The sequence below is a fragment of the Nelusetta ayraudi genome, unplaced genomic scaffold, assembly GCF_046127955.1.
Source record: "Nelusetta ayraudi isolate G7.1 ecotype Tasmania unplaced genomic scaffold, CSIRO-AGI_Nayr_v1 ptg000026l, whole genome shotgun sequence".
Classification (NCBI taxonomy): domain Eukaryota; kingdom Metazoa; phylum Chordata; class Actinopteri; order Tetraodontiformes; family Monacanthidae; genus Nelusetta; species Nelusetta ayraudi.
Window position 1 is genome coordinate 934,272 of NW_027466076.1, and position 10,729 is coordinate 945,000.

The following is a 10,729-nucleotide window of genomic DNA, read 5'->3' on the forward strand; positions in this document are numbered from 1 at the left end:
TAAGTGATATTTTAGCGCATACATTCAACTCCCATATTCAGAATGTAGCAAGGACAGCTTTTTTCCATTTAAGAAATATTTCTAAAATGAGACATTTCTTGTCCTTCAAAGATGCAGAAAATATCATCCATACGTTTGTTACTTTTTAAATTACTGTAATTCGATATTATCAGGATACCCAAAATATTCTCTTAGGACCTTACAATTGAAACAAAATGATGCTTCTTCCTACATTGAAGAACTTATTGAACCTTATCCTCCGAGAGCCCTTCGCTCTGATTGTACAAAGCGCTTTGAGATGTCTTTGGGTGTGATTTAGCGCTGTACAAATAACAGTTGATTGACTGATTGAATTATAAAGATTTGCATGTAAATCATGTGACTGCTGTTGTGATCCAAAATAATCAGCAGGTTGGGCAAAATCTCTGTAATACAGTTCTTTGATTTCTATGATAGTTTTACATAGTTTTTTTCTCGTTTATTGTTGAACCAAAATTTTGCAGAGTAAAACACTTTGACCTTATTTGACTGAAAATGAAAGGAGTTCCTGTGAACGCATGCCCCCCTGTGGTGAAATACACCACAGTGGACAGCAGGGGGCAGTGACACGCAGTTAAAACCCAGCAGCATCCCCGCGACTCAACCTGCAACTTGACGCAGAAGAAGGAAACGCGCAGCTTTCTTTTGACTTTTGACTTTTCCTGCCAACTGCTTTGACTTTGGTTTGAAATGCTTGTAAGCGTCGCCGAGACACCACTCCTGACTGCCCCCGCTTGCTTTACGTGGTCCCTTCGCTGATGTCCTGCAGCCCCGGACCGGAGGCTAGCAGCAGCCGCAGCAGCCGTGCCTGACCCAGCGGTCCCCTGCAGGCGGCCTCGACTGTCATCCCGCTGTAGCAGCCCGGGTCAACGCCATGTCCACTCCTGGATGACTGCGGGGGGTGGATTCAGCGACATCAGGGAAAACAGGTACACGGCTCATCTGAGGTGGCGAACACTCACACATGCTAAGGCTAAGCTTACGACCGAACCGGGAAACTGTAGTCTTTAGCTCGCCGGCTAGCATTTGCTGTTTACATCTTCTGAGGGGCGAAGCGGTGTTCTCCTGTCTGTCTGTTAGCCGCCGCCGGCTACTGTAAAAAAAAAAACAACAACAACCGTCAGGTGCCTAGTTTTGGCTGAGTCACGTCTTAAGTTAGTTAGCTGCCTTGCAACAGCAGCTCTCCGAGGGCTGGTATCGTGAGCAGCGACCGTCGGAACAGAGTCTGCGGCTAACGGTACCGCAACCAAAAACCCCTGTTTGAACACAAAGGAACCCGAACGTGTTTTTTTTTTGGTCACCTCCAGTCGACCGTCGCTATCTCCGTCCCTGTTGTTTGTTTTGTGGACGTGCTGGTCCGTCAATAAGTTGATAAAGACACAGGGTGGTCGTTCTGCCCTGAAAGATAAAGTTACTCTCTCTGTACTACTGAATGCAAACATTTACTACACATCAGCTGGCACTGTTTGGCTGCAAAGAAGTCTTGGCTTGGGGATGAATATCAGCAGACTATACTAACTACTGTTGCACATTATTCGTGTTCTTGTCCGTGAAGGTTCTCAGTCATCCAGGTCATCTTAAGGTAGACGGGTTAAGTTAGGGCAACTGGACTTGTTCCTATTGATCCTGAAGACGTTTCGCCTCTCATCCGAAGGGCTTCTTCAGTTCTGTAGAACTCCATTTGACCTAATTTAACCCTTCTACCTATTCTTATTATTGTTTTCAGGTGTTTCATTTTAAAAGTGCTCCAACCACCTCTGATACTGGATCCCTTGCATGATGTCCTTCCTGTGTATGACTGACATCTGGAATTGACCTCAATCTGGTCCCGCTCTTCTTTGTCACGGAGACCATGTTTTAATTTTGAGAAGACGGAGGAGATGCTTAATATACATAGCCTCCTGTATGAATGGTTATACCTTGAAAACCAGAAGAAAAACCCCTCTTTTTGTCGCTTTGCCTCAGATTCTTTGTTGCAATAAGATTGGCCTCCGTCCGCCGCCAGTTTTGACCTGGAGGTTGACGAAACATTTGGATTGCGAAGATGAAATGTTTTCTGATCCCCACTGTTTCAACCGATGCCCTTTGGATCCCCTGCGTGTCCAGTGAGGAGGGTTTCCCCCGTAGGTGGCGCTGGCAGGGACGTTTGATGCTAATCCTGAGGGAACAGCTGTTCCCTAATAAATAAATTTAAATTTAAGTATTTATGACAGCAGTGTTTGTGTTGCTTATGTATTTATTGCTGTAGTTTTAATGTTTCTTTTAGCGTAATGGTGACGCACTCACTGTCTGGCACTCGTTTGAATGAATGCTTTAATTTGGTTTAAAAAACAAAAACAAAAAAACAAAATTAAAATCAGGTTTTTACAAAAGAATTTATCAGAAAGCAACCGAAAAAGGAATAGGCTGAAGCCTCAAGGCTTATTTTTGCCTGTCCTGTACAATCATTGGATTAAGTAAATGATTCACAATAAAACATCAGTACTAGAACATCATTACAAAACACGTAATAGGTTAAACTGAAGACTCAACTCTGTAACCTTTGATCATTTTAAAGTCTTCTTGAAAACTAACAGAATTACACATCTTTATTTCATCGTTTAGGCCATTCCATAATTTTACATTACTTTTGATTTTGTTGTGTAAGTCACAAAGACAATAAAAGTCTATTTTATTCTCCAGACCGCTGACCCTAATATCAAAGCACCCTCATGTGTCACCACTCGGCCATAAAGTGAGGCCAAACTGACAGGAGAAAGCTGTAATAATTATCATGCATGTTAAGGAAGAACTCGGAAGGTAAGATCTGCAAAACGCCTGTTGCTGTGGCTTCTGATCATGTGAGTTGTTTTTTGTTTTGTTTTTTTGTCCTCTAGTCAGATTGTGTAGCGCTGCAGTTGAAATCCTGATTTCCGTTCCAGCACCTTCGGTAGCTGAGCCGCATGAAAGTTTAAAGCCCCAAGATTCTCAGTTTTTTTTTTTTTTGATTGAATGAAGCGCCAATTTAGCCGCGAGTCAAGCCTCTTAATCCAGAGATGAGCGAGATGAAGAGGCCTCTCCACTTTGACTAATTCAATCTCCGGCGAACATCGCTCCTGGAGTTAGTTTAATTTGTCGCACTTCCCCGTTCTGGTCCTGCCTGGCTCGCAGGCGTGTTGTCACGGCCGGAGCCCGTTACCACGGCGACAGCGAGGCATCAGCTGATGGCGGCGTGCAGCGTGACGGGTGCCGACTCCGACATTCCTCTGCTGCAGTGGTGAGGTCACGAGGGGGGTTGGAGAGGGTCTGAGGGTCATGTGACGCCTCCCCAGCTGAGCGTGGAAGCTGGTCTGTGGGTTTTTTTTCCCTCTTTTTCTTTTTCCTCCTCTCCTCCGTCCGTCCCCTCGGTGTGTGTGCGTGCGGAGCGGCGCCAGGCAGGATGAAGCTGCTGTCGGAGCAGAGCGGCCAGGTGAGCTTGGAGGTTGGAGGTTGAGGCTTTAGTTCATGAGCGCTGACTGACTGTCGAGGGTGGGAAGCGCCTCAGTCAGGGCTGAGTGACATTGAAAGTGTTTTTATGGACGAAGCAGAAGGTAAGTTGGAGGAGTGACTCGGCTCAGAAGCCAGAGCTGCAGAGACGTTTGTGGAGTCTGAGTGAGGCCCTGCTGACTGATGACACACACTTCCTGTCTGGACTGGAGCAGTGGTTGGAAAATGAGATCAGGGCGAGTTGTGATGGGTAATATGGGCAATATATTTTCATTGGCCTTTTTCTTTTTAACAAAACAAAACGGAACAAAACAGCCGTGCAAGAACACGTAACAAATAGTTGCAACAACGTTAAAAACACAGAGTCTTTGACAGATGTTGCAGTTGTTGTGAAAGTCCAGGGTTTCTCTCATTGTGACGGCCTGCAAAGTCTAGAATAGATGCAGACTAATACATTTGGAGCTGCTGTATTCGGGATAATGGATGTTGTGATGTTTTTCTGTACTTTGGAAGGAAGGAAGAAAAAAAGTCCACGTCATCAATCATAAGATCCGCGTTGCTAATGAAAACTAAATCAGCTCTTGACAATTGTCCCAGACGGCCTCATGTTTTGTTGCCAGGGTTTTGGCTGTGTATTGTCATACTTTATCAATTAGGGGCTGCTTTGGCCTTTTTCTTATTTTTCTGTATCGCTCTGCGGATGACGCTCATGATCAGTTAGACAGTTCGGCGTCTTGACGTTAGCTCCTCCACGGAACCGTTCTCCCTGCTGTCGCTGTCCCTCACCCCGGTCTTCTCTCTGTCCTCCGCCATGCTCACCGCCTCCTCTGACTCCTCCCTCCAGGATCCAGACTGCTGCCTCCTGATGGCTGTGTATGATGAGAACATCTTGAAGAACCCCTTCTACCTGGCGCTGGAGAAGCAGAGGCCGGACCTCTGCAGCCAAGTGGCAGAGCTTCACGGCATCGTGAGTGAGGAGCTTGTGAACACACGCGGCAGGAGGTTGCGGCTTGATGTATCTTGAAGCTGTTCTTCTGGTGTCCACCGGGTAGGTGCTGGTGCCGTGCTTCGGCAGCTGGAGCGGCGACGGCGGCTTCTCTGACTCTCAGTTCGACAGCTATGTCCTGCAGCCGGCCGAGGACGGGTATCAGACGGCGGACGGGAAGGTTGGTGCTGCCTTCGGCTCCTGCAACCCTGACGGGGCTCCACCCCATTTAATTAGATCTTTATTGTTTACATCCTGGACTCCAGTGGAGAGGCTTTGCAAGATTGAGAAATCTCAAGAAAACAGATGAAAAACAAAACATGTTTAGCCCTCTGTTTGCAGCCTACTGCCAAAACATGTTTAGCCCTCTGTTTGCAGCCTACTGCCAAAACATGTTTAGCCCTCTGTTTGCAGCCTACTGCCAAAACATGTTTAGCCCTCTGTTTGCAGCCTACTGCCAAAACATGTCTAGCCCTCTGTTTGCAGCCACCTGTTAAGAAACATGTCTATCTTTCTGTTCGCGGCTTGCTGCTTAAATAAGTTTAGCCCTCTACTTGCAGACTGCTGTTAAAATTTGGTTAGCCCTCTGTTTGTAGCCTTCTAATAAGAAATATGTCTTGCCCTTTTTTTGCAGCCTTCTGCCAAAACATGTTTAGCCCTCTGTTTGTAGCCTTCTAATAAGAAATGTGTCCCGTCCTCTGTTTGCAGCCTGCTGCAAAAACATGTTTAGCACTCTGTTTGTGGCTCTTGCTAAGACTGCTGTCCTGCTGGACCCTCCACACAGGAAGTCAGCCGTCTAATGTCACAAAGAGAAGTGATAGGGTGGAGGCTGGGGGTGTGGTCACTAACCTGGGAGAAGGGTTGCTTCCCCTTGTGACATCACAGACGGCTGTTCCAAACGTGATCCCACTCACTCGCTCACCGGACGGGTGGGTCTCTCTCTGCAGGATGTCCGGATCCAGGACAGGCAGGTCCTGCTGGGCTCCGGCTTCCCGGCCCCGGCCTCCGTCCCCATCCTGTTTGAGGAGACCTTCTACAACCAGCAGGAGCAGAGCTACAGCATCCTGTGCATCTCCAGGCCTGTGGAGGTGGACCCCAGCCAGACGGAGGCGGAGCCTTCGCCACCTCTGCCCCCGACCCCTTACTGCCTGAAGAGCCTGGAAGATGTGCGGGAGTTCCTGGGCCGCCACGCCCACAAACTGGACAAGTTCATCCAGGTCTTCTGCCAGGGCTTCAAGGAGCAGGAGAGGAAGGGACTCCGCCACCACATAGTAGGACCGCTCACCATCTTGAAGTCATTCGCTTCCCATATAAAAGTATGTAGGCTTGAATTGATTGAGTGTTTGTCTTTTCGCAGGACTCTGTCAACAACCTCTACACAAAGTGTCTTCAGTGTCTGCTGAGGGACTCGCGCCTGGTGAGTGGAACCGGACTGCTGCCACACACACAAATCATCTCATGATTGTGTTTTTTATTTGATTTTGCGTCTGCAGAAACTTCTGGCCAAGCAGGAGCTGCAGATGACTCTGCTCAAACAGGCCGTGGAGGTAAAATAAACCAAATAAAACACGCCATATTACATGTAGTTGATATGACATGTGACCTCGCTGCAGCGAAGGATTGCTTCACCGTGAAGTTAACGTGAAATCCCATCCGTGTCACTTACGCAGGAGACAGGACATTTCTGTTCTATTTTTGTATTGGTGCAAATGCATGTTTTCACCAGAGATGGCGACATTTTGCAGAGTTGCCCACACTCAAGTAACAAAATAGAAATGATGATTAAAGATAAAGTGGCTGCATTCATGTAACGTGTGTGTGTGTGTGTGTGTGTGTGTGTGTGTGTGTGTGTGTGTGTGTGTGTGTGTGTGTGTGTGTGTGTGTGTGTGTGTGTGTGTGTGTGTGTGTGTGTGTGTGTGTGTGTGCTCTCCCCTCAGATGTACGTCCATCATGGTATCCATGATTTAATCTTTAACTTTGTGGGGACGCTGGAGGCCAGTCAGGTTGGTGTTTCTGCTCATCGATTGGTGTTTCAGTCAGCATCAGGGCAACAATATAAAACCTCCACATATCTCACTGCAATGCATTTTTTTTCCACCTCCTGGAAACGATTTTGCGTTCCTCTTGTGCCCTCCTGTGGCCTTTCAGTGTTTCAGCTTGTGTGAGACAACTTGGTTTATGATCGAGTTAAACAGATTTTGAACCCCCCTCTGACGGAGGGTCGGTGCACGGTCTGTGACCTCACCGAGGGGTCGCGCCGGTCGTGGGTTCAGGACTGATGAGTCCTCTGCTCTGCTGCTGCTCATCCACAGGACGCCGCCTTCAACAAAAGCAGCAGGAGCCTTCAGGAGCTGCAGCAGAAGGAGCTGGGAGTCAAACCCGAGTTCAGGTCAGTGGCTCGGACAAACAGGGCCGTCCTCAGATAATTTTAACTTTCTGTTTCCGTCGCCTTCCGCGAAACCACAACCGTTTCGTCTGGTTCCCACTGAACTGACCCAGTTAATCAGCTTCCCTGCTTGCATTTCCTCCAAGTCTGAGTAAGTTTGTTCAGGCATGAGCAAACTACGGCCCTTGCCCCATGTGTGGCCTGTTAAGCTTTTTAATCCTGTCTGGCAAACTTGAATCAATGTTATCATTAGTAAGTCCTTAAATAGCTGTATTTCATCAATCTTTTCAATGTTTTCAGAGTCATTTCAATGAAGAGCGAAATACTGTGGGGCTTCAGAGACGCAGATTTTGTTGTAACTGCTTTTGTTTGTTTTCAATTGACATTAAAGCTCAAATTTTCCTTATATTCCATGATGTATATATATTTTTTGAGGTGGGTCACCAAAACTCTTCATCCATCTGCTCCTGCTCCTGCTCTGGCCCCGCTGTCACATTTTTAGAACCCATTGTGGCCCACCAGTTAAAAAGTTTGCCCACCCCTGAGTTAGTTAGTTAACATCCAGAGTGTCCTGAACCAGAACGCTGCTCCTCCTCCTCACCTCTTCCTCCTCTTCCGTCTTGTCGTGCCTCTGCAGCATCAACTTGTCGCGGGCCAAGCGGGAGCTGAGCGCCCTCAACAGACAGACCTCGCCTCTGCTCAAATTGCTTTGCCTGCGGCAAGTCGCCCTGACGGCCACCCAGACGGCCAAACACACCGGTAGTAGTTTTACTGTCACATCAGGTCGACGCTCCTCGCACTGGCTCATGAACCTTTTCTTCAGCCACTGAAACAAAAGGACTCCTCCTTCACTGAGACACTATCTCACCCAATCAGCTGCGGTCTCGTCCCGCTCACTCAACCTCCTTAACGTTGGTCCTGTGTGTCCTTTTTCGCAGAAAACATCGAGGCCGTGAGCGCCGACGACCTGCTGTCCGTCATCCTCTACCTGCTGGTGAAGACTGAAATCCCCAACTGGTGAGCAGAGCTCTCTGTGACCTTTGACCTCTGCGCGTATGTTGGGACGATCCAAAATGGCGGCACGAGATTTCAGTGGAGCCGCTAGCTAGCTAGCTTAGCCTAGCGCACGCCATACTTCAACAGCATGCGGGCGAGAGCATGTAGCAGTAGGGTGATGCATCCGGACACGTCAGCCAATCAGAACAAGCCGAGACACACTGGGAATATAAAACTCGTTTCTGGGGATTTTTTGACCTTTATACGTTTTTTTAGAAAGATTATAAGTCTATTGGAAAATTTACAATATAAAATTTCATTTTCAACAGTTTTTCAGGTCAAAGGTCGTCCTGTCAGCAGTTTTACAGCCGTAAGTTTTTTTTGTATACCGATTTATGGGGAAAATGCTTTTTTGCTGCAGTACCTCGAGTGGCCACAGGGGAAGAAAGGAAAATTGCTGCGCCGCCATATTGGCAGCCTGCTGTCTCATTTATTAAAATACATCTTTGGATGATTCTGGGTAGCTGAAGTGTTTCTCGACTGTTTGGACTTTGGAATCCAGCAGTGCCCTGGTGGAGCCCTGGGTGGCGCTCTAACCCCTGATTGATTGATTTGAATAAACCTCATCTGACTCGAGCCAAACCACACTCCCACCACGGATTGTTGGAGTCCGCCGGGGAGCCTTCCCAAGCGCCGCCCCCTGTGTGTGACTGCTCTCGTGCGCCATCCTGTCGTCCCCTCCTGCAGGATGGCCAACCTGAGCTACATCAGGAACTTCTGCTTCAGTCACTCCAGCAAAGACGAGCTCAGCTACTGTCTGAGCACCTTCGAGGCGGCGGTGGAGTACATCAACCTGGGGAAGCTGCACGACTCACCTGCAGTGGGTGTCAAACACACACACACACACACACACACACACACACACACACACACACAGGCCTGTTGTTTGACAGCGTGGCCTCCTCACTGTCCTCTCAGGGTTCGGCTGAGCTGAGTGACAAGGCTGTGTTCAGGGAGAGGATGAGCCTGCTGTGTCTGAGCGCCGCCACGCCCATCCACCACCTGTTTGAGGTTAGCACACTTTCAGACTTCAGTTCAGACTCGTAGAAATTTGCTTCCTGGTGTAACACAATGACGACAACTGCAACATAAAACTTGAAAATGCACTCCAGGAAATAAGTGTGTGTGTGTGTGTGTGTGTGTGTGTGTGTGTGTGTGTGTGTGTGTGTGTGTGTGTGTGTGTGTGTGTGTGTGTGTGTGTGTGTGTGTGTGTGTGTGTGTGGTTTAGCACATCGCCAGCGGGAATGAGGCGGAGGTGGAGCGACTGCTGAGCGACGCTGAAAGAGACGAGGACGTCAGGATGTGTCACCCGCTCTGCTCATGTGACCTCTGCGATATCCAGCTGTCCGGGTGAATACACGTACACACACACACACACACACACACACACAGATGCTCAACAACTCAGGAAACACACAATGTGTTGAAGGGTTTTGTTTTTTGAAGAGAACGCTTTAAAGAGAAGTGAAAGCACTCGTGGAAACTCCCGACTTTCTCTTCTGCTCGAGGCTCATTTCCACTTTTTTCTCGTTGTGTCTCATCAGTGAATCGGCAATTTAAAAAAAAAGAAACCTGCCGTTTCTTTTACTTTCCACAGCAAACACACTGACTGCACCAATAAAGAAAAAAATCACATGAGACAAAAGTTGCTGTGAATTATTGGCCCCAGTTTTCCTTCACATTGCCTCTGCGTGTCATACTGCAGCCAGCCTCTAGAGGGCGAGTCAGACACTTTGCCTCCTGTCTTCAAAGCCAGTGACCGCCCGATTGTTTCCCACCTCTTGTTGCAGCCGTTTGAACGACCCGTCCATCATCACGCCGTTTTCCAGAGACGACCGAGGTTACACTCCGCTGCACGTCGCTGCCCTCTGTGGTGAGCAGCTGGTATTGCATGCGGGGAACACAGGCCGTCTTTGCTTTTCAGAAATTAAATCTGTGTGTGCGTCTGCGTGTGTGTCCAGGCCAGTCCCAGCTGATCGACCTGCTGGTGTGTAAAGGGGCGCCCGTCAACGCCACAGACTACCACGCACTCACGCCGCTGCACCTGGCCTGCCAGCGGGGGTACCAGGGAGTCACGGTAAACGGGCGCACACACACACACACACACACACACACACACACACACACACACTGAAATATCTGCCACATATCAAACTCAAAGGCGTTTCCTCCCCCTCTCGTTTTGTCTCTTTGTAATTCAACACGCACGACGCTGCCGTGCTGCGGCGCCACCTCCAGCTGCTGCTGCTGCATTACAAGGCCAACGCCGACGCTCAGGACAACAACGGCAACGCGCCGCTGCACCTGGCCTGCATGTACGGACATGAAGATGTGAGTCGGACGCCGGCTCGGCCTGCACGTCGCTCTTCATCCAGCACTCGGTGTCGCAACTTTGGAAACTCAGCGTTTTGAAGCTGCCGTCTCTGACACGGCGACGCCCCGTCGCAGTTGAACTGCAGTGTGTCCAGTCAGGGGGGAAAAAAAAACCCCTGTAGTGCCCTCAGTTCTTCTTGTTCTTCTTTTACTGAGGAAATGTTAACCCTAAGAGTCCCCTGGGTTGAAAGTTCTCACACATGGAGAAGATATGGCACCACTGGGCTGTCAATCAGCTGACAGATCAGCTGACCCGTCTGTCAAAAGCCCTCAGCTTCCGTTGCCGTCCTGTGTAACTGATGTGTGACGTAGCTTTGACCTCGGCGTGAACGACCGCTGATTTTTGTGTGTTTCTGTGTGCGTGTGTGTCGCGCGTCAGTGCGTGAAGGCGCTAGTGTACTACGACGTGCAGACGTGCCACCTGG

The 10,729-nt window shown here is 48.9% G+C and overlaps 1 protein-coding gene across 1 annotated transcript in view; it reads left to right on the plus strand.

The window, feature by feature from the left end:
* The first annotated feature begins 612 nt into the window (after positions 1 to 612).
* Positions 613 to 10,729, plus strand: part of ankrd27 (ankyrin repeat domain 27 (VPS9 domain)) — a 17,042-nt gene continuing 6,925 nt past the window's right edge. The window contains exons 1-17 of the mRNA XM_076028690.1: positions 613 to 968; positions 4,349 to 4,471; positions 4,557 to 4,670; positions 5,437 to 5,760; positions 5,847 to 5,906; positions 5,983 to 6,036; positions 6,427 to 6,492; positions 6,802 to 6,878; positions 7,513 to 7,634; positions 7,814 to 7,892; positions 8,619 to 8,751; positions 8,850 to 8,942; positions 9,160 to 9,281; positions 9,722 to 9,804; positions 9,893 to 10,008; positions 10,170 to 10,262; positions 10,684 to 10,729. The exon at positions 10,684 to 10,729 is cut by the window's right edge and continues 152 nt beyond it. Coding sequence (XP_075884805.1) covers positions 4,370 to 4,471; positions 4,557 to 4,670; positions 5,437 to 5,760; positions 5,847 to 5,906; positions 5,983 to 6,036; positions 6,427 to 6,492; positions 6,802 to 6,878; positions 7,513 to 7,634; positions 7,814 to 7,892; positions 8,619 to 8,751; positions 8,850 to 8,942; positions 9,160 to 9,281; positions 9,722 to 9,804; positions 9,893 to 10,008; positions 10,170 to 10,262; positions 10,684 to 10,729 — 1,684 coding nt within the window. The 5' untranslated portion in view covers positions 613 to 968; positions 4,349 to 4,369. The remainder of the gene's footprint in view (positions 969 to 4,348; positions 4,472 to 4,556; positions 4,671 to 5,436; positions 5,761 to 5,846; positions 5,907 to 5,982; positions 6,037 to 6,426; positions 6,493 to 6,801; positions 6,879 to 7,512; positions 7,635 to 7,813; positions 7,893 to 8,618; positions 8,752 to 8,849; positions 8,943 to 9,159; positions 9,282 to 9,721; positions 9,805 to 9,892; positions 10,009 to 10,169; positions 10,263 to 10,683) is intronic.